This window comes from Vidua chalybeata, chromosome 2, assembly GCF_026979565.1.
Source record: "Vidua chalybeata isolate OUT-0048 chromosome 2, bVidCha1 merged haplotype, whole genome shotgun sequence".
NCBI lineage: Eukaryota > Metazoa > Chordata > Aves > Passeriformes > Viduidae > Vidua > Vidua chalybeata.
The window spans coordinates 2230254-2253550 of record NC_071531.1 but is presented as its reverse complement, the minus strand read 5'-3'; the positions used below and the strand labels follow the sequence as shown (position 1 = coordinate 2253550).

Here is a 23297-nt window from a genome sequence, read left to right as displayed (position 1 = left end):
CATTAATATGCAGCATAAACTATATTGGTTATTTAATGTCTCGAAGAGGCATCTTAATCATGAGAATTTCCTGGCTGTGGAATTCAGAGGGGGCTTGGTTCTGAAATAAAATGGCACTGCTGCATAGCTGAGTTATTCTGGGGTTTTTGTCATCACCGGGAAAGAAAGGGAATTTCACCTGTGTTATAATCACCTCAGAATAACTTTGTGATGCTTATAAAAAGCTGTGATTTATATAGTTAGGGAACTGAACTAATCTTTTGGGGTTTTCTTGTTTTTTTTTTTAAAAGAACTTCTGTGGTGAAGAGACCACAGTGCTTCCCCCTTTGCTGGCAGGAGAACGAAACCTCCCCAGACAAATGCGCTCTACCTGAATTAATACCGAGCTGTGCCACAAAATGTTTCAAATACAGGATGATGTTTCCAGGCCAGATGGAGGAGCTCTGTGTGGTGGTTTAACTTCCCATGAAAGCCTAAATGCAGTGTGATGGCAGTGTTTAGATAAGGCAGATGGAGAGCCCAGCTCGGGCTGGGTACTGCAGAAACGCTGAGCCTTATAAATGAGCTGTACTGCGCTCTGGGATTTTCCTGGCTGAGCCTTTCAAACCCCAGGCCAGATTAAATCATCACAGCTGGGGAGAAAATATCAAGACCTGAATAACTACTTTATGAGAGCTGTAAGAGTGTGAAGGTTTTAGGAAGCTAAATAATTATGGCACTCTCTGAGAGCCACAGGAAAGATGAATGAGTTTGTGGCCGACAGCGCTGGTTCTGCTGATGTCATTCTGAAAAACAAATGAAAATATCAAAAATGTGGGGAGAGTTTCACACACGGCCAAAGGCACAGCTAAGGGAGCAAATACAGGTTAAAGTGTGGCAGTGAGGAGTCCAACAGCTCAGCTCCAAGGAAAAATGACATTTTGGTGCTTCTAGGGATTTTTATGTGAGGTTCAGTGCCCCAGGTTGGGTGCAGGAAGCTACGAGCATCCTGAGCTCTGTGTCAGTCAGCTTTGGGCTGCTTTGGTCATGGAACTCTGTCAGCCTGGGAATAAAACATCTTCCATGAAGGTATACAAGTGGCAGGATCTAAAACTTTGTGTAAAATCAAAAATTCCAGAATGGTTTGCATTGGACCTTAAAGATCATCTCACTTAATCCCCTGCTGTTGCCTTGGGAAAGCTGAGCTAGAGCAGAGGCTGGGCAGAGCTAAAGAATAAAGCTGGGATTTATGAAAAGGATCTCCTCCATGGATCCACCTTGGGCAGCAGCAGAGCCCAGCCAGGGCTGCAGCCAAGAGGAACCAAAATGGTCCCAAAATGCACGAGCGCTCCCGGGGGCTCTCACTGGGATCAGCTCTGCTCCATTTGCACCTTGCAGTTCATTGTCCCATTCCAGCTTTAGCCCAGGCACTCCCATCCTGCTTGTTTTTCTCTCTCCAGCCCACGCTGTTTGTGCTCCTGGGCCTGAGCTTTGGATCATTTGTCCTTGGTGCCCAGCTGGAGAAGGAATTGTTTTGTCTCCCTGCTCTGTGAACAGAGCTCACCATCCCCTCATGTGAAGCTCAGACCCACACACTAAAGCAGCACAGAATCTGAAAAATAGAAAAAACCTGAGGCATCACTGCCACAGGCAGAGATTAGACCACTCATTAGACCAAATTGCTTTAAGCCCTGTTCAACCTGGCCCTGGACACTTCCAGAGATCCAGAGGCACCCATGAGTGTCACCAAAGTTAAGGCAAACAGCTAAAGGAGAAGAGCTTTGGATCATGTGTGATCCCATCCCTTCCATCAGATGGGTTCTGGGGGAGCTGCTCTCTGCTCACACCAGCACCAGCCAGTCCAAAACTCTTCTCAGAGGTGGCAGAGGACAGTGGGGACAGTTTGGCCAGTTTGGGGCTGCCCAGCCCCTTCCAGAAATCATTTGGAGCAGCCATGCCAGCTGAGCTCCTGGGCTTTGCCAAACCTGGGTGCCACAGGTGCCACCGATCCCATCTATTCAGGAGTGGTGCAGTTTGTGCAGCTGACACAGCCGTGTGTCAATTCAGGGGGAATTTCCCCATGGAAAGGCTGCTCAGGCCTTGGCAGGGGCTGCCCAGGGAGCTTTGCAGTGCCCATCCCTGCAGGTGTCCCCTGGAGGTGGCACTCAGAGCTCTGGGCTGGGGACAAGGTGGGCACGGGGCACAGCTTGGACTCCCTAATCCTGGTTTTTTCCAACCTTAACGATTCTGGGACTCTGTCAACCAGACTCAGCCTTTGTGGGGAAATAAAATGGCATCTGGGATAAAAACCAACAGACAAAAAGAGACACAATGTCCATGTTTAGCCTTCATGACCTTCAAGGCCCAGCTAAGCACCGAGTGACTGCGAAATGATGTGACAATTTATGAAACTTCTGAATTCCCTCACCCTGCCAGCTCATGCCAGCTTTATTTTTACGAGCACAAGGGCTGGAAAGCCAATTTTTCCATCCTAACTCTCGTTCTGCCTGATGCCTGTGCTGCAGAGGAACAGCCATGTCTGGGATAAATCCTTGGGCTGGATCCATGGGCTCCATCCCAGCTGCCTCAGCCCTGGGAGCCACGGCTCCAGAGGAAACTCCAAACAAACAGCAGAATGTGATGTCACTAATCTGGGTCTTTACCCAGGATTAAATAACAGATGCATGTTTTACTGCTGTCTCTTTCATTGATTCTCATTTTACTGCTTCCCTGCCTGTGTCACTCTTATCCTTTTGTTCCTGCTCTTTCTCCAGACCTCTGAGCTGCTCCTCTCGTGCAGACCGTGGCTGCTGTGCCCCTTGCCTGGGCTGCAGGTGGTTCTGCCAAGGAATTCTGCCCCAGTAATTTCAATATTTCTCTGTGCATCCTTCCCAACCTCAGTTTTACCTTCAGCACCCTCAAATTCTGCACCAGTTCCTTCAGAAATGCCAGAAATCCCTCTCAGCCTCCACACTGGCAACGCAAAATGATGCGATGTCCTTCTCACCATCTGCTGGACCTCAGCTAAGCCAAGCCCTTAAGTATGGACTCGTTTTAGTTTGTAAATTAATTTTATGTGATTAATCTCTCACAGCTTGATTAATTAATGTTGAAGGATCAGAGCTTTGGGGGCGTGCTCTGGTTCACCAGACAGGTGAGTGAGGTTCCACACACCCTGACATTGTAAATTCTGCTGTTTCAACTTCCCAGGCCCTCTCACAAATATTTTCAGGGAAAGAAAAAAAAAAAAAAAAAAAAGGGTTGGTAAGAAGAGCTCTCCCTGCTTGGGTGTGGGCGAGGGTGGGCAGATCTGAGGGGAAGCAAGGCCTGCCTGGCTCACAGCAAAATTCTTCTCTTCATTCCCAGCCCTCTTTGCTTTTTGAAAGAGGAGATTAGGAAATGAAGAGACGTTTGAAAGGCACATTGTAACCAAGCCTGATCCTACACCTACTCCCACCCCCCCTGCCACGGCTCAGGGCAGTGCAGCTGCTGCTCTCTCTGCCAGATGTGCAGCAGCAGCCCCGACCCCTCCTCACGTCCCTGAAGCCTCCAGCACCTTCCCTGGGTGGAAACCCCCATGGGTTTAGAACTGGACTTGCACCACCTCATTATTTTCCCAAATTTCCTCCTGGAATAGGAAGCTTTTTTGGGTTGTCTTGGCTGGGAAGCCAAGGATACCATAATAAGCCAGGGAAGCTTTTTGGGGTTGTCTTGGCTGTGGGTGCTGCCCTTCATCTCATGGTTTATTCCTGCTTGGGACCATTCCCACATCATCTCTGCTGGAATTAAAATTCTCTCTCTTTGAAATGCTCCTCAAAAGACACCAAATGTTCTGTTTCCATCACGAAATTATGCAGCTTTTTGTGGTGTGTTATTTGGGGCTTTTTTTTTTTTTTTTTTTTTAGAAGAGGAAACTGGAAGTTTCATCTTCAACCTGAATTTTTATAAAAGTCACTAGACCTGGAAAAACTGGAAAGGCAACAAAGAAAACAGGATCAGGTCCACATTATGGTTCCATTTAATTTTACTCCCCAGATTTTAGAGTTTTGTCCCCTCAGTCCCACAGATGACCAGTGGTTGAGGAAGGTACATTTAGGGAGAGTTTTATGTCACATATGGCATTAATTGCCATTCCCCTCAAGGGCTGCCACCTGCTTTTTGGGGTGGCTGAGTGGATCGTTTGTCACATCTTGAACTCAGTCTCTCAGTCCTCCCATAAAATCTTTGGTGTGGAAAAAAAAAAAAAAAAAAAAAAAAAGAGTGAAAGAGCAAAATGATCTGACTGTGGTTATAAAATGATTGATGTGGTCAGAGGAAGGGATATTCACATTTAGCTCTTTGGTTGGCATGTGAACAAAAGCTCTTGCAGCTCATACTTTTGCTGAAGGAAGCCAAGATTATTAGTTTTGAATGATAATAAACATCCACCATGGGACAACAGAGAGGAGGATATTATAACTTATTTTATCTACATTTATAAATATATTCTGCATGCAATGGGACTGTTTAGTTCTGCCCTTTATTTATAGTATTAAAATACACACCAAACCCCTTCATTTCTTTTCAGAAAGTGACTGGATTTGGTTTACTGGAATAAAATAATAATAATAAAATAATTAACTGGTTTACTGAATCCTGGAGGTATTTGTTTGCCTGTCAGACTCTGCTGGAGGAGTCAACACCCCCCAAAAAATGGCTTTTTTCTTGCACTTGACTCTGTGGCTTTGGAAGAGTAATCAGTACCCGTCTGAATAATCTTAATTTGGATCTGTCTGCAAACACACAAACACGATGGAATCCTCTGAATGAACATGATAAATCAACATTTATTTCCTTTAGAGCCCATCCCTCATCTGGTCTGGAGTACTGGGTGGTAATCAGGGAAAGGAATCGTTCCCAAAGCTCTGGGGAGGCTTGGGCAGATCAGAGATGCCAGATTCCATTTCCAGGGGGTACCAAACACGACAAAAAATTCAGTGGCCGATGAGAGAAGGTGATGAAATGCTCGGTGCTGTTAAAATCAGGTGATTGGTTCTGTGGGAAATGGATTTATAGAAAATTATTAAAGCTTGATAGAAGGCTCACACAGTGTGCATCTGTGTGCAAACTTTGAGATAAGAAATGCTGACTTAGAAATGCCATGGAATAGGACAGACATTGCTGAGAGAGAAATGGAGCTAGAAACAAGTTTTAAAGGACAGTTTTGTAAATAAAATTAGATATTTTAGAGAAATAGAACTATGAAAGATGCATTGTAGTGGAACCCATGAGGGGTTATTTTAAATTATTGGCTTTAAGGCATTTACAGCATGGTGTGGCAAAAGCTGATAGGCCAAGAAACACTTATAGTATATTGTAATTAGGAAATAGTCGGCTTCTGAGTGTAATTCTGTATTGTCTCACCCTTCTCATAAGACTGAAAATGGAATAAAAGTTGTTAAAATGCCTCTCAGTTGCCCCATCTCTAAGTCAAAAAAAGGCATAATCCAACAGGTTCCGCTGACCAAACACGGGGTGACATTTTTTGATCATTTTGACTTTTTTTCCTCCATGAAAATAACTCCAGCTGAGGGTAAATTCATGGGTGCTTGAATCCCTGATGCTTTACAGTGAGACCACAGAGCCATTGCTCTAAACTTCATGTCGCATTTTTTTATAAGAGCATTGCTCTGAACCTCATGTAGCATTTCTTTATAAGTTGATACACGGGGAAAAGACAAGACAAGAGTTTATTTATTTCAATATTTACACACGGGATTGGAGTAAAACCAAATCTTTGCCCTAAAAAAATTGACGCGAGGAGCAAAATAGAATTTTTGTGTTTGGCGGGACCGTTTTCCTCCCCAAATAAGAGCAGCCAAAGCAAACTCAGAAAGTCTCTGTGCTGGAAACAAGCATATCCACTTGTGGAACATGATCTGTGGAGCCAGGGCCAGGCTGTGCGTAGGCTGGGCTTTTATCAGCCCCTCAGATTAGAGGGGAAGGGGGGCACCAACATCTGCACAAAGCCGTGGGGCTGCAGTGACGCAGAACTGCGGGGGGCTCGGTGCCCTGGAGGATTCCTGTCTGCTGGCAAATTACAGAGAGCCCCGGGGATAAATCAGGGTATTTGTTACCCTGGATGCCAGGGGATGATGGAGCTGGGGTAGCCCCGGGGTCAGCAGCTCTGCTCTGCGCTCCCATAAATCACCCGCACACCTCTGTGCAGGGAAAGGAGGGTCACAGTTTACAGCAGCAGGGCTTTGGGAGCCTGGGGGGCAGAGTCTGGAGCTCTGTGCCCCCCCAGTGCATGGGGGCAGTTTGCTGGCTGCCCATTGTCTCGGAGTTCTTGGCATTCACAGCCCCCCCTTCATATTGTAATTATTATATATTATATATTATATATTATATATTATATATTATATATTATTGTATCTGAGTTCTTGTAATTCACAGCCCTCCATTCATATTGTAATTATTATATATATAATAATTATATATTGTAATATGTATATAATATATATTCTTGTATCGGAGTTCTTGTAATTCATAGTCCTCCATTCATATTATAATTATTACATATTATATATTATATATTATATATTATATATTATATATTATATATTATTATATCAGAGTTCTTGTTATTCATAGCCCTCAATTCATATTATAATTATTATATATTATATATTATTATATTGGAGTTCTTGTAATTCATAGCCCTCCATTCATATTCTAATTATTATATATATAATAATTATATATTGTAATATGTATATAATATATATTCTTGTATCGGAGTTCTTGTCATTCACAGCCCTCCCTTCATATTGTAATTATTATATATATAATAATTATAAATTGTAATATGTATATAATATATATTCTTGTATCTGAGTTCTTGTAATTCATAGCCCTCCATTCATATTCTAATTATTATATATTATATATTATTGTATCGGAGTTCTTGTCATTCACAGCCCTCCCTTCATATTGTAATTATTATATACATAATAATTATATATTGTAATATGTATATAATATATATTCTTGTATCTGAGTTCTTGTAATTCATAGCCCTCCATTCATATTGTAATTATTATATATTATATATTATATATTATATATTATATATTATTGTATCTGAGTTCTTGTAATTCATAGACCTCTATTCATATTGTAATTATTATATACATTATATTTATATATATAATATTGTAATTTATATTTAAATATTATATATATATAATTTATATACATATAATATATAACTACAGTTGTATATTATATATATAATATATATTATATATAGAATATTTATAATATATATAATATATATATATATATAATATATATAATATATATTATATATATTATATTTTTATATATATTTATATATATATAATATATATATATATATATATATATATATATATATATATATAATATATATATAATTGTATCTGAATTATTGTAACTCACAGCCCCTGTTGTAGTTCAGAGACCTCTGTGCTTGCCCAGCTCCACGAGCGTTTCCCTCCCAATTGTTCTGGGTGATTTTCCCCACTCTTTTTTTAACTGGCTCAAGCCTTGGCGTTTCTGCCATTTCGCGTGGCAGATTCCTGCCCAGTCTGCTGCAGTGCACAGAAATCCACGCCGAGGGCCAAAGCAAACCCTCCTGCTCCTTCTCCCAGCCGGGTTTCCGTGCATCAGCCCAAACAAGTGACCTCGTTCCTGCCAGTATCCATTGAGAGCAGCCCTGCCTTGTTTATGATCCGTGTCCCACCTGGGCTCGCTCCTGCTCCCCACTCTCATGTTATTTGTGTTATTTAATAGTGCTTAGAACGGTTTCCAGCCCAATTTAACTTCACCTTTCTTGCGAGGTTTTGTGAGTTTTGGGGATTGTGATCCCCAAACTGGCTCGTTGCAAAATCTTGGTCGGTGCTATCCCGCAGCGCAGGTGCTTCCAGCAGCTTCTTCCCAGCATTTCAACCATTGCTTTGTTAAAAACCAAAAGGAAATCCGATGTGTTGCCAGTGGCATGACCTGCTGGGGGTCTGCATCCTCAGCTCTCCTCTCATTCCCAGATTGCTGGTGGCTTTCCAGAGGCAGCACAGCCCCTCTCCCGACCCTCCTTCCCCAGGCTCAGCCCCTGGGGTGTTGCTGTCCCACGTGGAGGGGCCGGAGCTCTCCCATGCAAAGATCTAAGGGAGAAAAAATGCGCCAGCACAAACCCTGAAACAGGATCTGGGCTGCCATGCTGCACAGCAGGAGGGGGAAGGGGAAGGGCAAGGCCATGTGCTGGATGCAGGAGTCAGCAGGGTGTCTCCCCTCATCTCCGTGCTCAGGGACTCAGGGCACCCTTCCCCTCTCACTTCTGCCCCCATCTCGGCCCCATAAACCTTCATCCCACAGCTGCCTGGGCATTCACAGCCCTCTCACATCTTTTATTTTATTTCTCTGCCTTTTTTTTTTTTTTTTTTTTTTTTTTTTTTTTGGTTCCCATGTTTCTCCCAGACTGAATTGCAGGCAATGTCTGAGCAGCTCGTCCTAAACGCAGAATCCTTGAGGTTGGAAAAGCCCTCCCAGCCCATGGAGTGCCCACCTTGTCCCCAGCCCAGAGCTCTGAGTGCCACCTCCAGGGGACACCTGCAGGGATGGGCACTGCAAAGCTCCCTGGGCAGCCCCTGCCAAGGCCTGAGCAGCCTTTCCATGGGGAAATTTTTCCTGATACCCAACCTGAGCCTCCCCTGGCACAGCTTGAGGCCTTTCCTTCTCATCCTGTCCCCATTAGAAAAGGGTGACTCCCAAGTGAGACAGCAAAATTGGCTCACTTTCTAAAGAAATATCAACAAACACAACCCATGCAGGAAAAAAAAAAGGCTGATTTTTGCATTAATATTTGTCTGGCTCAGCCCACAAGGAACATCCAAGCCACCACTCACCTGATCCCACTGAATGTTCCTTAGCTGAGCTGTAAAGTGAGACATTTCCACCAGGCTGCTGATGTTCCTGGAGATAAACGTGTTGAGTTCCTGCTGCTTTCACCACTTGGCAAGAGGAGGGGAAGGCTGGTGCCCAGCAGTGAAAGTGTTACTGAGCACCAGGGGCAGCTGGAACTGCTGAGGGAGGCACATGGAAAACATGACGCCGAGCAAGCGGGGCTAATTAACACTGGCTGCTTAAATTAGAAAGCTTTTAATGGCTAATGTTTAAAAATAACACCTTAATGACATCTAAAAATAGCTGCTGCTGAGCCCCAGAGTGGTTTGACCTCCATTAGATCGGGGGTCCATTTCCCAGGACTGGTGGTGTAAATCACATTTTCCTTTGAGGTCCTGTTCTCCCCGGGATCAGCTGCAAAGCCTCGTGCCTGACCTCGAGAGCCTCTTTGCAAACACACCAGAGTGAGCTGGATCACTCCTCGGGATGGTGGGCAAGGTGTGGATGTCCTGGGTGGGATGAGGAATTGGAGAGGATAAACTTGGGTCATGCTCATCATGAGGGAGTGAAAAAAGGAGACTCAGGGGTGACCTCAGCACTCTCCACAGCTCCTGAAAGGTGGCTGTGGCCAGCTGGGCTTGGGCTCCTTCTCCAGGAACTGACAGAACCAGAGCACACAGCCTCGAGCTGCACCAAGGGAAACACAGGTTGGGTATCAGGAAAAAGTTTTTTACAGAAAGGTGATAAAGTTGTGGAGTGGCTGCCCGGGGAGGTGGTGCAGTCACCATCCCTGGGTGTGTTTAACAAAGCCTGGATGTGGGGCTGGGTTGGACTCGATGATCTTGAAGGTCTCTTCCAACCCAGTGAATTCTGTCAATTCTGTGAGTGGGAGATTCCCAGCCCAGGCAAAAACAGGGATGAGGAAGGGGCTGCTGAGATTAAGGACACAGGAGATCCCAGCTCCATTTCCAGCTCTGTTGCTGATGTCTTGTGAGACGTCTTGAGGTCCCTCATGGTCCTGCTGTGACCCAAAACCATGTGGACATCTCCCTGATCCTGGAGGAATATTCCCAAGATAATTTCCCTGAGATGTGTTGCAGGCTTAGATCCAGATACACCTCACAGAAAATAAATAATAACATAAAAAGGTAAAGTACTGCTTAATTTTCCTTAATATGGGAATCAGACCCAAATAACCTGCAAGGCAAACATACATGAGGACTTCCCGTGGTTGGGACAGAAATGAAATATCTCCAGTGGTGCTGGAGGTAACAGTTTGCTCCTTTGTGTTGTGCTTGGCCCTAACTCGTGGCCTGTCATATCTGTGATAGCTGGGAGAAATCTGCAGCCTGACCTCCCCTGGAATGATGATTTCTGATATAAAACCTTCTGTGATTCTCTCGGAATCTGCAAACGAGGTAAATTCCTTCAGCAGCCACATAAACTCAGGTGTTTTCATTTATGTGTTACATGAAGAGTACCTGAAAGGCCGGGAATTGGCAACAGGAGGAAAAACTTTCCTAAAACCAGGCGCACTAAAGAAAAGCTGCTCTTTGGTTTGCTCTTCCCTTCCAGGCAGCAAATCCAACATCCCATTCCTGCCCATCCCATGGCACATTCCAAATAAAAGGAATGTGCAGAAGCACAGAGTCCTCAGCCAGTGGTGTTGTCCTGCCCAGGCCACAAAATCCTTGTGCTTTTCCATTTTCCCCTTTCTTTTCACAACATCCAAGGGATTGTTTTGGGAAGAGACAAACCATGCTGCAAGATGGAGAGAGAAAATTTCCAAGGGCTGGAGGGACAGGACCCAGGGAATGGCTCCCAGTGCCAGAGGGCAGGGCTGGATGGGAGATTGGGAATTGGGAATTGTTCCCTGGCAGGGTGGGCAGGGGCTGGGATGGAATTCCCAGAGCAGCTGTGGCTGCCCCTGGATCCCTGGCAGTGCCCAAGGCCAGGTTGGACACTGGGGCTGGAGCAGCCTGGCACAGTGGGAGGTGTCCCTGCCCATGGGACTGGCTGATCTTTCATGCCCCTTCCAACCCAAACCATTCCATGATTCCATGATTTTGCTGTCAGGCAGAGATCACTGAATGCCACAACAACAGAGACCAACCCTGGCACTGATGTCACCCCAAGCGCTCCAGACTTGTTAGAGCCAAGTCTGAGACAATGGTAATGTGGAGCAGCTTTCACTTTGCTCCCTATGCATCCTCCTGATGGCATTGATGAGTTGATCCAGATGGTTTTCCTCCCTTTTCCTGCTCGGGCCAGCTCCAGCAAACACTTCCACTTTCTCCTCCGAGCAGGAGTTCAGCACGTGCACGGGGCTTGGCAGAGCCGGAGCCTAAACTTGTTTCTCTTTCTGAGTTCCAAGCTGGGTTGTGACGCAAGGGTTATTTTATACATTAAAATATCGTGTTTCTGCCCACACACGTCTCGCGTGATGGATAACAGAGCTGGCAAGGCAGCCACTGGAAAAGGCCACTTAGTCTGGGATTTATACAGAAGGAAGAGTTGCCATTCCTTGTTTTCCAGCTTGGATTTATACACGACCAAACTGTGGAGGTGTTGTCCCTCAGAAGCTCCAGGATGTTTGCCTGATTCCACACTTCACCCACAACCTGAAATCACGACCTGAAACTCCCCAGATCCTAATGAAAATGATTCCCCTTTGAGTTACTTTATTGAAATGCAACCTCAAGAAGTACTGGCCAGTCAGGAAAGCAACTTTAATCCAATATTTGTTATCCTCTTCCACAGGCTTTAAATCACTCTTTTTGCTCCCTACTTTAAGCAAATACACCCTTATTGTTTTCCTAGTCCTGCTATGACCTTCTGGGAATGTTTTCATCGTGTAAAGCAACCTGCAGTTCCCTACTTTATAAATCTCCTTCATTCCAAGTGTTAACACTACCTAATTCTCTGCTTTAGAGAGGAAATCATGTTTGTTTTTTTGAAGAGCCTGCTGGGAAGAGGAATATTTGCATTTCAAATATTTTTTTTCCATTTCATAAATTGTCTTGAGTTCTCTTCCCAGCGGGCAGCACAAGGCTGTTTATATAAGGGAAGAGGGAAGCTTGCTTTCCCATTACTTCCACAAAAATACGATTAACAGCGATAACTATGCTAATTATTGCCCTCGCTGCACTTGAAATGCACCTCACTGGCTGGAGAGGCAATGCTTTGGGGTAATAATTAACTCCTTTTTCCCTCAATTACCTTTTATTAGGAGAGCAGGAGGTGTCGGGGTGAAACAGCCGCACATCTTCCAAGAAAAGCTCGCGCTTTCCAAGGGAAGCCAAGCGGAGGCGCCTCGTTAAGAGAACCGCGCAGGACAAACATTCCCATGGCGAGCTGGGCCTTGGAGCTGCTCGGCTTCTCCCTGAGCCTGCTGGGCTTCGTTGGGACGTTGATTGCCACCATCCTGCCGCACTGGTGGCGCTCGGCGCACGTGGGCGCCAACATCATCACGGCCGTGGCCTACGTGAAGGGGCTGTGGATGGAGTGCGTGTGGCACAGCACCGGCGTCTACCAGTGCCAAGCGCACCGCTCCCAGCTGGCGCTGCCCGCCGAGCTCCGCGCCGCCCGGGCCATGATGGTCATCTCCTGCCTGCTGGCCGTGCTGGCGGCCGGCGTGGCCGTGGTGGGCATGAGGTGCACGCACTGCGCCGAGGGCAGCCCCGCCAAGGCCTCCATCGCCGGCTCCGGCGGGATCGGCTTCGTGGCGGCCGGGCTGCTCTGCCTGGTGCCGGTGTCGTGGAGCACCAACGACGTCGTCGTGGATTTCTACAACCCCACGCTGCCCGCTGGGATGAAGTACGAGATAGGGCAGGCTCTTTATCTGGGATTTGTCTCCTCGGCCTTGACCATCCTGGGCGGGGCCCTGCTGTGCACGTCGTGCCTTGGGAATGAGACGCCTTTCCAGCCGCATGCCGGGGCCGGAGCGCCTCCATCCTCCAGGCCACCGAGTGCCTTCAAGGGCAACCACGCTCCTTCCCTGACATCTGCGTCCCACAGCGGCTACAGACTGAGCGACTACGTGTGAGCTCCTCCCGGGATCTGGCACCGCTGCCTCGGGAATTCTGTGCCTGGCGCCAGAGAACTCGGAATGGATGCTGAAGTTTACCGTTGTTTATTCCTTCCTTTTCTTCCCGGAGGAGGAAAGGATGTGGATGCGGAACTGCTGCCTGCAAAACCTGGGAAATAAAGGCAAAGGAGGCTGAGATATTCCCAAGGCAGCACATCCCTGTCTACCTCCCATCACGGCTTATGCAGGCAGGTAATTCAAGGGTAATTCTGTTAAAAATAATGGTTTGGTTTGGAGTCGGTGCCCTGTGAAGCGGAACTGGCCACATCGCTTTGTTTCTTCCCGAAAAAAGACAGTTTTCCCTGAAACCTGGCATTTCTTGGGGATACACAGTGATTTCCAGCACTGATTGCCTGCTCGGTTCCTCATTTCCATAATTCATGAACGCTTTGTCATGACAAGGTATTAATTTTGCTTTCACTAAACTTTTTGTTTGTTTTTTTGCAGTCCCTTGAAATATGAATTTCAATGGCACTGTGACAGATGTATTTGGCAGCCTGTTACAGCCAATATTTGAAGTTATATTACAATGTTTTGACCCGATCAAAATAAAATTTCAGCGCATTTTTTGAAATGCATCACAAGGTTAACAAACCCTCTCAGTGGCTCAGAATTGTTTTTTTGACAAATGTCAGGAATAGAATGGAACCAGACATTTGATATTAAATATGCTTTAAAAATTAAAATTAAAAAGTCTCAGAATTTGTCGCTTTTAGCTTTTGAGCAGATTTAGCATTCTGCACAATCTGTGCATTATAGGGAGTGGAAAAACAGTTTCTAGAATCCTATTTCATAAGTGCCATGTAATGAAATGTGCTCATTTCCTAGGATGAATGCTGGTATTTTGTGCCTGAAGGTGCATTAGGGTTGGCAAGGATATTTCCATCCCCTCCAGCGATTTCTGGGGAACTTCCATTGGGGCACAAGGCACCCTCCATGGACTGTGACCACTGCTCGCCAGAAGTACCAAATCCAGACATTCCCTTCTAAAATCCTCACAAAATTCCATCGTTCCACAGTGCATTCAAACAATCAGAAATCAAAATAATGAGCAAAGAAGGCCAGCCCTCTCCATTTTACATTACAGCAAAGTGCCAGGCACACATATTATTAGGATATAAAATTATGGCAAAAAAGAGAAAATCAATGGATTTCTCTTAAACCAGAAATTTATAGGTCTCCCATTTTCAACAGATGGACCAAGACACTAAAAAAAAAAAAAAAAGTAATTCCAAGACCTGTGAGGCAACAATTCTTCATCTGGCAAAAAGAAAAATCTGTTTGCAATTATATTGTCACCTTGTGTCGCCTCCAGAGCTGGGAGATTTTCAATATTTCCCCTGGTTCCACTCTGAACCTTCCTTTTTGTGGTTGACCACCATTGCCTTTGGCTTCATGTTGATTTGGACTGGGACAGGGGCTTTTCAGCACTGATTCATGTTGCCATCACCACTGTTTTCAAAAATAAATGGGAATTCTAAGCAATTTGCTGAGACCAAAAAATAATAAAAGTGATCTGGGACCCGACTTTGTTTTTTTGTGGTGATAGGTCAAGGGGAATGGCTTTAAACTGAAGGATGGCAGGGATGGATGGGATATTGGGAATTAGGAATTGTTCTTGTGAGGGTGGGCAGGGGCTGGGATGGAATTCCCAGAGCAGCTGGGGCTGCCCCTGGATCCCTGGCAGTGCCCAAGGCCAGGTTGGACACTGGGGCTGGGAGCAGCCTGGTGTGCACAGATTCATAGAATCCCAGAATCCCAGAATTGTTTGGGTTGGAAGGGACCTGAAAGCCCAACCAGTGCCACCCCTGCCATGGCAGGGACACCTCCCACTGTGCCAGGCTGCTCCAGCCCCAGTGTCCAACCTGGCCTTGGGCACTGCCAGGGATCCAGGGGCAGCCCCAGCTGCTCTGGGAATTCCATCCCAGCCCCTGCCCACCCTGCCAGGGAACAATTCCTGCCCAATCTCCCATCTAACCCCACTTTCTTGTCACTTTGAAGCCGTTCCCCTTGTCCTGTCCTGGAAATTGTCTCTCTCCAGCTTTCCTGGGGCTCCTCCAGGCCCTGCAAGGCCACCCTGAGCTCAGCCCAAAGCTTCTCCTGTGCAGGTGAACAATGCCAGCTGTGCCAGCCTTTCCTCCCAGCAGAGCTGCTCCAGCCCTCTGCTCATCCTGGAGCCTCCTCTGGGCTCTCTGCAGCAGCTCCAGCTCCTCCCTGGGCTGGGACAGGGCTGGACACCAGTGGAAGGTGTCCCTGCCCATGGCAGGATGTTACAACTGGATGATCTTTAAGGTTCCCCCCAGCCCAAATTCTGTGATCAATGACCCTGCAAACATCTCAGAGACACCCTGAGTTGCAGGGAATGGACACAAACTGCACAAAGGCTTCTTAAAGAAGATGGAGACAAACTGTTCGTGGTCCATTATGGATTTCTGGGATGCTTTTTTCAGCCCAGTGGAGGTGGTCAAAACCTTGGGCTTTTCCTGCGTTTCCATTAAGAGATGCTGCCAAGTGATTGGATATCAACCTGAGGCAGGGCTTTGGACAGCCATGAATGCTGGAGCACAGTTCCAAGGGAGGAAATGGGCTCTGGGTCATTAGGGGGGTGGTTGCCATCTATTGATAAATTCATTCACTTGCCAGGCTTTGGTGTGGTGGGAATACTCCTGTGTAGGGCTGTTCTTACTGCAGCAATCCCCAGCCAGGCACAATATGTGACAGCAGCAAGAACAGTTTATAAAGTCCTGGCAAAAATACCTGGAAGTGCTTGGATGTAAAATAAGAGGGAAATGGTTTCTTCCACAGAGCTGTGAACCAGTGGATCTTGCTCCATGCTAAAACTGGCATCAAGTTTCTTTTCTTTTCTTTTCTTTTCTTTTCTTTTCTTTTCTTTTCTTTTCTTTTCTTTTCTTTTCTTTTCTTTTCTTTTCTTTTCTTTTCTTTTTTCTTTTCTTTTCTTTTCTTTTCTTTTCTTTTCTTTCCTTTTCCTTTCTTTTCTTTTCTTTTCCTTTGTCTCCTTTCCTTTCCTTTCCTTTCCTTTCCTTTCCTTTCCTTTCCTTTCCTTTCCTTTCCTTTCCTTTCCTTTCCTTTCCTTTTCCTTTCCTTTCCTTTCCTTTCCTTTTCCTTTCCTTTCCTTTCCTTTCCTTTCCTTTCCTTTCCTTTCCTTTCCTTTCCTTTCCTTTCCTTTCCTTTCCTTTCCTTTCCCTCTCTTTCTTCTTTTCCCCCTTTTTTCTTTCCTTCTTTGATCTACTAAAATAGATCAAAGATTGATGTTACATGTTGCCATGTAACATCAATGCTCTTTTTCACTTTTTTCTTAAAAATGACAAATACAGCTTGGTCCCCACATTCCCTGTTCTCATCACTAAAGGGGCACCTGGATGTGTTGATTCCCAACTTCATTCAGATCATCCTTTCCAAATCTTCAGCCCATGGCATCAGAAGTCACGTTTAAACCCTTCACTGAGAATCCTGACAGTTCTTCAGACAGCTTCCCATAAACTCAAACATCTGAATGGGTTTAAAACGCTTTATGGACAAGAAAGGCAGGACAGACCCAACCTCCCTCCTTTTTTCCTGAGGGAAAAGGTGGTTAATTTTATTTTCTGCTTTAAGCAGGAGAAAAATACATTAATTTCATTAGCTCACACTTCAAAGATGTTTGGTAAGCAAACTGTTGGAAAGTGGAGTGAATCAATGCAGAGATCTGACCTGTTGAGAGCACATGTACAGACTTCATATAGATGTGTGGATATTTAAAATGCTGGAAATCCAGCTCCATTGACTTCCCTGAGGTCACAATTTCACCCATAAGCTCATTATTACTGTCAATACTCCCAAATCTATTAGAGAGCTTTTAACTAAAAGGCCTCCAGAGCAAAGAGAATCAAAGTCAGGGGGATTTTGCCCCCTCAGAGGGATGGGGTGGCAAGGAAAGGCTTTTGTTGGCCATTTCACAAAGTGTTTGGTATTGAGCAGAGCAGCTGCAACCCGTGGGATGTGTGAGGGAGTTCTCCCTTCCACTGGAGTCAAGGACAAGCAATTTTATTTCTGAAATGTCATAATCACTGGTATTGATCACCAGGGGTGCTCTCAAATCCATCCAGGCTGGGGCTATCACCACTACTGCTATCCCTGGCAATTCCAGCCCAAGTAGGCTGCCTTGCTAATGAACCTCAGCTGCTTTTCATGGCTCTCTGTGGGAGAAATGGGCTCATGGACAGAGCAATCCCAGCCTTCCACCCTGCCCTGAGCTGCCCCTTTGTTTCATTTGGTCACATTTTATCATTCCATGGAAAACACAGAGAGCGAAAGTTCAGAAGCATCAATAAGCCTTGAAAATCAGAGTTAGGACTAAAGGGCTTGGGAGAGATTGTGGCTGCCCCTGGATCCCTGGCAGTGCCCAAGGCCAGGTTGGACATTGGGGTTTGGAGCAGCCTGGGACAGTGGAAGATGTCCCTGCCATGGCAGGGGTGGATGATCTTGAAGGTCTCTTCCAACCTGGATGATTCTGTGAAACACATGGTAAAGATCAGATAAAATAACACCAGATTTGGGTTACATCATGTTTTCAAAGTCAGATCATTTTAAGCCCACTCACTCTTGAAAGGAAGTTGAGGATGAAGAATCTGGAAATTGGCCTGATCAGCCTTTCCATGGGGAAATTCCTGCTGCTGGCCAAGCTGAGCCTGCCCTGGCCCAGCCTGAGGCCGTTCCCTCTCCTCCTGTCCCTGTTCCCTGGAGCAGAGCCCGACCCCCCCGGCTGTCCCCTCCTGGCAGGAGCTGTGCAAAGCCACAAGGTCCCCCCTGAGCCTCCTTTGCTCCAGGCTCAGCCCTTTTCCCCACTTCCTTCAGCTGCTTCTCACAGGACTGACTCTTCAGAACCTTCACCACCCTCACCAGGAAAGATCCATGTCTGGAACAGAAGCAGAGACTGAATCTCCATCCCAGCTCCAGGTTATCTCCAGCAGCTCCATCTCCCCTGTCCAAAGGAAAAGCTCATTTCAGTAGAGAAATCATTTCAGGATGAGCTGAATTATCTGCTACATCTGATTCCAACTTCTCTCCAAGGGAGCCAAGTCCCACTCCTGTTTCACCTGAAAGCCTCTGGAAAAAGCCACCTCCAGCTCCCTGTGGGTTAATCACAGAATCCCAGAGGATGCAGCCAATAGCTCCTTCCCTATTTAAACACAGTCTGAATTGGGTATTAACTACCTGCTGTGTTTGGCAGCTCTCTTATTCCTAAAATAAATAACTGTATGAAAAGTCATAAACTCTATATTGGACTTTTTCATTAAAAAAAAAAAAAAAGCCAGAAGAAAAATCAAAGTACTGTCAGGATGTTAGCAGCCTCACTTCTTGCAGTAAATCTGCTTCCACAGCTGTTCCTGCTGTACTGTGTCCTTCAGCCAAGAGTAGCTGCAGTCCAACATTTCCTTCTTAAGTTATTCCTTACCCAGAGCAAAGCCAAGGGAATTTTGGACAGGGCTCGCTTGCTCAAAATTATGAATGTGCTCTTATTAGAGCAAGTTGCATGTTTTATATTAAATATTCATTCAAATAACAATCCAGCAAAATGTTTGTCGGGATAAGAGTTACTTTGGCTGAAAGGACACATTTTTCTTCCAGTCTCCACCAAAACTTGCCCCGATTTATCATGTCCAAGATCTGAGAAGATCTTGCTTGAACTTGGTTGAGCTCCTTCAGCTGTGCCAGATCCCGTTCTCCTGTTTCAGAGCTGCACCAGTTCAGGAATTGCTTGGTTGTCACTGGGGAAAAGCCTTTTAGAGGTTCCACTGCAGCTCATAAAAGGGGGGAAAAAAGCAAAAAAGGAGGGGAAAAAAAAAAGAGGAAAGTGGCATTTTCTCCTCCTGCCTCTTGAAAACCTGCCCGTGTTGAGCTGAGAGCCACGGAGTGTCTCATAATGGTTTGATTTCATGGAATCTTGGAATGGTTGGGGTGGAATGGACCTCAAATCCCACCCAGTGCCACCCCTGCCATGGCAGGGACACCTCCCACTGTCCCAGGCTGCTCCAAGCCCCAGTGTCCAACCTGGCCTTGGGCACCGCCAGGTTTGGGAAGTCCAAAACCTCCCTGGTCAACCTGTGCTTCACCACCCTCATAATAAAGAATTTCCTCCCAAAATCCCATCCATCCCTGCCTCCCTCAGCCTAAAGCCATTCCTCCTTTTTCCCATCCCTTGGGAAACGTCCCTGTCCAAGTCAAACCATGAAAGAAAAGTTTCCTCGAAACCCCAGAGAACTGCAGAACTCCACTCCTCGTTCTGAGCCAAAGCCCAGCTCCAGGAGCTGCTTCCATGACCGAAGTTAAAGATGAGCAATGTTGCCATCATGTGGCTGCTCCCAGCAAAGGCTCAGGCACGAGCCCGAATTTATTCATCAGAAAGCATTTTCCACCTGGATCCTGCTGGTAAAACTCAGAGACAATGGTGGAAGTTGTCACTATTGCAGGATATAATTAGAGTAATTATTTTTATAGCAAGAACGTGTGTGCAGTGGGTAAGGTGAAACCACACCTCTGACCGTGCTCCTTACCCTCGGGGATTCAGAGATCATATTGAAAACCTCACTGCAAAATTTATCTTGAGTTATCCAAGCAGAAATTCTAGAAGTGAAAATCCCCTCTTCCTGCAGAAACGAGAAGGAAGAAAAAAGGACAAGGAATCAGTTTCAATACTCTTCATATTTGACATGGCTTGAAAGTGAAATTTTAATGCTCCGACTCTTGAATTACTTTATCCTGACTGCTATAATAATTTGTGATTTTCAGTCATTTTATTATATTTTCTCTTATAAACCCTTCTGTGCAGTATCACATAAATTCTTCTACATTGACAAGAAAAATCCAAGGAAAGGAACTCCCACAGCCACATCAGAGCAGCTGGGGCTGCTCCTGGATCCCTGGAAATGCCCAAGGCCACGTTGGAGCAGCCTGGGACAGTGGAAGTGTCCCTACCATGGCACTGGATGGGCTTTGAGGTATCTTCCAAACCAAACCATTCCATGGTTCTGTGATTTATTTGGAAAATTTCTTCCCTCCTTCTGGGAAGCTGAGAGTGAACAGAAGCAATGGTGAATTTACCACCCCCCCACCCCCGCTCCAGGAACCAGCACATCTCAGGTCCTGGCAAAGTTCCCCAATTTTTTTTTTTTTGGTGAAACCCCTGCCTGGGCATAAAGTGCAGTTGTTTTATGCCCACCCTTTGCCACTACACTGGATTTCCCATTCCAAGGAACAATTACCATGGACAATAACCCATCTTTTTCCTGTACTCTCTGCTCAGAATGACATATTTTATCCAATAAAATACTGCAGCAGGAAAGTGTTTTTTGCTCTTCAAGGAACTCTGATGTGGCTGTTCCTGGCTGTCAATTTTCCCTTCTTCTAATAATCCATCCCACAGCAGAGATGCAGATTTTTTAGAGATTTCAAATTTGGAATATTGGAGCAGACAGCCAACACCTCCTCTCCTGCCCTGCTATTTATTTTTAAGCATATCCAGCTGGTGCAACCCCACTGGAAAAGGGAAAACAAAAATATCCAGAGGCTCCTGCAGCTCCTGCCTTGCAGAAGGAGCACTCAGGGAGCTCAAAGTATCATTTTGAAGGAGATAATTGAACAGGCAGAGATCCCACAGCCATTCCCATTCCAACCTGGCTCATTTCCATTTCCTTCAGCAAACAACACTTCAAAATTCCTTATTTCAGCTCGGCAGAAATCAAAACAAGAACTCCTGCCCAGCTTATTTATTTACTTTTGGTGGCTGAAGGGGAGAAGTTTATGCTGAGACAAAACCTGACATTATTTAGCATCAAAATTTAGCATTATTGTGCTTAAAACTCAAATCATGAGGAGGAAAAATGCCCAGAGAAATAATTCCCTTCAAAACGAAGCTTTCCTGGTTCAACTCTCAGCAAGGAAAACATTTTGAGTGGACAAATAATTGGAGCACAAAGAGGAAGATGTGGGGAGTTCAGTCCTCTCAGAAAAGATGGTAACAACTTGAAAGACACAAACAGGCTCCTCTCCTTTCAGAAGCACCAGGATCAGGTTTTCCCAGGCACTGGAAGAGCCCCAATTTATACCCAGTTTCCAGACAGAAAGAAATCTGTGAATTTTTTTAATTTTTCATGCTCTGAGAGGCAAATCCTCTCAGGTTGCAGGCCTGGAGGCCTCAGGGCCAGGGCTTTTCCTGGGATTTTTCAGCTGAGGGAATACTGCTCCCAGTTCATAGAATTCACAGAATCACTGGGTTGGAAGAGACCTCCAAGATCATCAACCCAGCCCCAACACCTCAGCTCAGCCCTGGCACCCAGTGCCACATCCAGGCTTTGTTAAACACACCCAGGGATGGTGACTGCACCACCTCCCCGGGCAGCCACTCCACAACTTTATCACCTTTCTGTAAAAAACTTTTTCCTGATACCCAACCTGTGTTTCCCTTGGTGCAGCTCGAGGCTGTGTGCTCTGGTTCTGTCAGTTCCTGGAGAAGGAGCCCAAGCCCAGCTGGGCACAGCCACCTCTCAGGAGCTGTGAGAGTGCTGAGCTCAGCCCTGGGTCTCCTTTTCTCCAGGCTGAGCACCCCCAGCTCCCTCAGTGGTTCCTCACAGGGTTTGTGTTCCCAGCCCCTCTCCAGCCTCGCTGCCCCCTCTGGATGTGCTCAAGCATCTCAAGGTCCTTCCTAAATTTGAGGCCTTTTCCTCTCCTCCTTTCCCTTGGGAAACGACAGCAGAGCCCGACCCCCACCTCACTGCCCCTCCTGTCAGGGATTGTGCAGAGCAATTCACAAAATTCACAGAGTTCACAGAATCCCAGAATCCCTGGGTTGGAAGAGACCTTCAAGAGCATCGAGTCCAACCCAGCCCCAACACCTCAGCTCAGCCCTGGCACCCAGTGCCACATCCAGGCTTTGTTAAACACACCCAGGGATGGTGACTGCACCACCTCCCCGGGCAGCCACTCCACAACTTTATCACCATTGCTGTAAAAAACTTTTTCCTGATACCCAACCTGTGTTTCCCTTGGTGCAGCTCGAGGCTGTGTGCTCTGGTTCTGTCAGTTCCTGGAGAAGGAGCCCAAGCCCAGCTGGGCACAGCCACCTCTCAGGAGCTGTGAGAGTGCTGAGGTCACCCCTGGGTCTCCTTTTCTCCAGGCTGAGCACCCCCAGCTCCCTCAGTGGTTCCTCACAGGGTTTGTGTCCCCAGCCCCTCTCCAGCCTCGTTGTCCCCTCTGGATGTGCTCCAGCCCCTCCATGACCTTCCCAAACTGAGGGGCCAGAGCTGGGCACAGCACTCGAGGTGTGCCCTCACCTGTGCCAGGCACAGGGGCAGAATGAGCTCCCTGCTCCTGCTGGCCACACCGCTCCTCATCCAGGCCAGGAGCCATTGGCCTTCTTTTGCCCATTCCAGCTTTTCTGCTGGGGTTGGAGCACCTGCAGGGAGACTCCAAGAGCATGGAAAAGCTTCTCCCACAGGGATTGGGAAGGAGGAGCAGCCTCAGCACCCCCAGTCCCATCTCTCTGCAGCTCTGTCAGATCCCCTTGGAAGGGGAATGGCAGCATCTCAAAATCCCACACCTGAGGAAGAACAGAGCTGCTGTGTGGGGTTGGGGCTGCTCAGGGAGAGGGATAATCGGGACCAAATGTTGGGATTTGACTTTGGAAATGATTGGTAAAACCACTGCTGAGTGAGGGCTGAGAGATCTGAGCAGGAACATCTGGAATGAGCAGGGGAAAATACCTGGGAAGGAAAGAGGGGTTTGGGATGGGAGAAACCTTAAAAATTATCCAACTCCACCTCCTGCCATTGCAGGGACACCTCTCACTGTCCCAGGCTGCTCCAAATCCTGTCCTGCCTGGCCTTGGGCACTGCCAGGGATGCCTCAGGTTTGAGCATTTCTATGTTTCACATTCTGTTCTGCTTTAGTGTGTGGGTCTGAGTTTCACATGAGGGGATGGTGAGTTCTGTTCACAGAGCAGGGAGACAAAACAATTCCTTCTCCAGCTGGGCACCAAGGACAAATGATCCAAAGCTCAGGCCCAGGAGCACAAACAGCGTGGGCTGGAGAGAGAAAAACAAGCAGGATGGGAGTGCCTGGGCTAAAGCTGGAATGGGACAATGAACTGCAAGGTGCAAATGGAGCAGAGCTGATCCCAGTGAGAGCCCCCGGGAGCGCTCGTGCATTTTGGGACCATTTTGGTTCCTCTTGGCTGCAGCCCTGGCTGGGCTCTGCTGCTGCCCAAGGTGGATCCATGGAGGAGATCCTTTCCATAAATCCCTGCTTTATAATT

General features: G+C 46.5%; 1 protein-coding gene across 1 annotated transcript; it reads left to right on the top strand.

Moving 5' to 3' along the window:
* The first annotated feature begins 12247 nt into the window (after window positions 1–12247).
* Window positions 12248–13030, top strand: CLDN14 (claudin 14). The gene has a single exon (XM_053936745.1). It carries the CDS (start codon window positions 12248–12250, stop codon window positions 12944–12946), a length of 699 nt encoding a protein of 232 aa, XP_053792720.1. The 3' UTR covers window positions 12947–13030.
* The last annotated feature ends 10267 nt before the right edge of the window (window positions 13031–23297 follow it).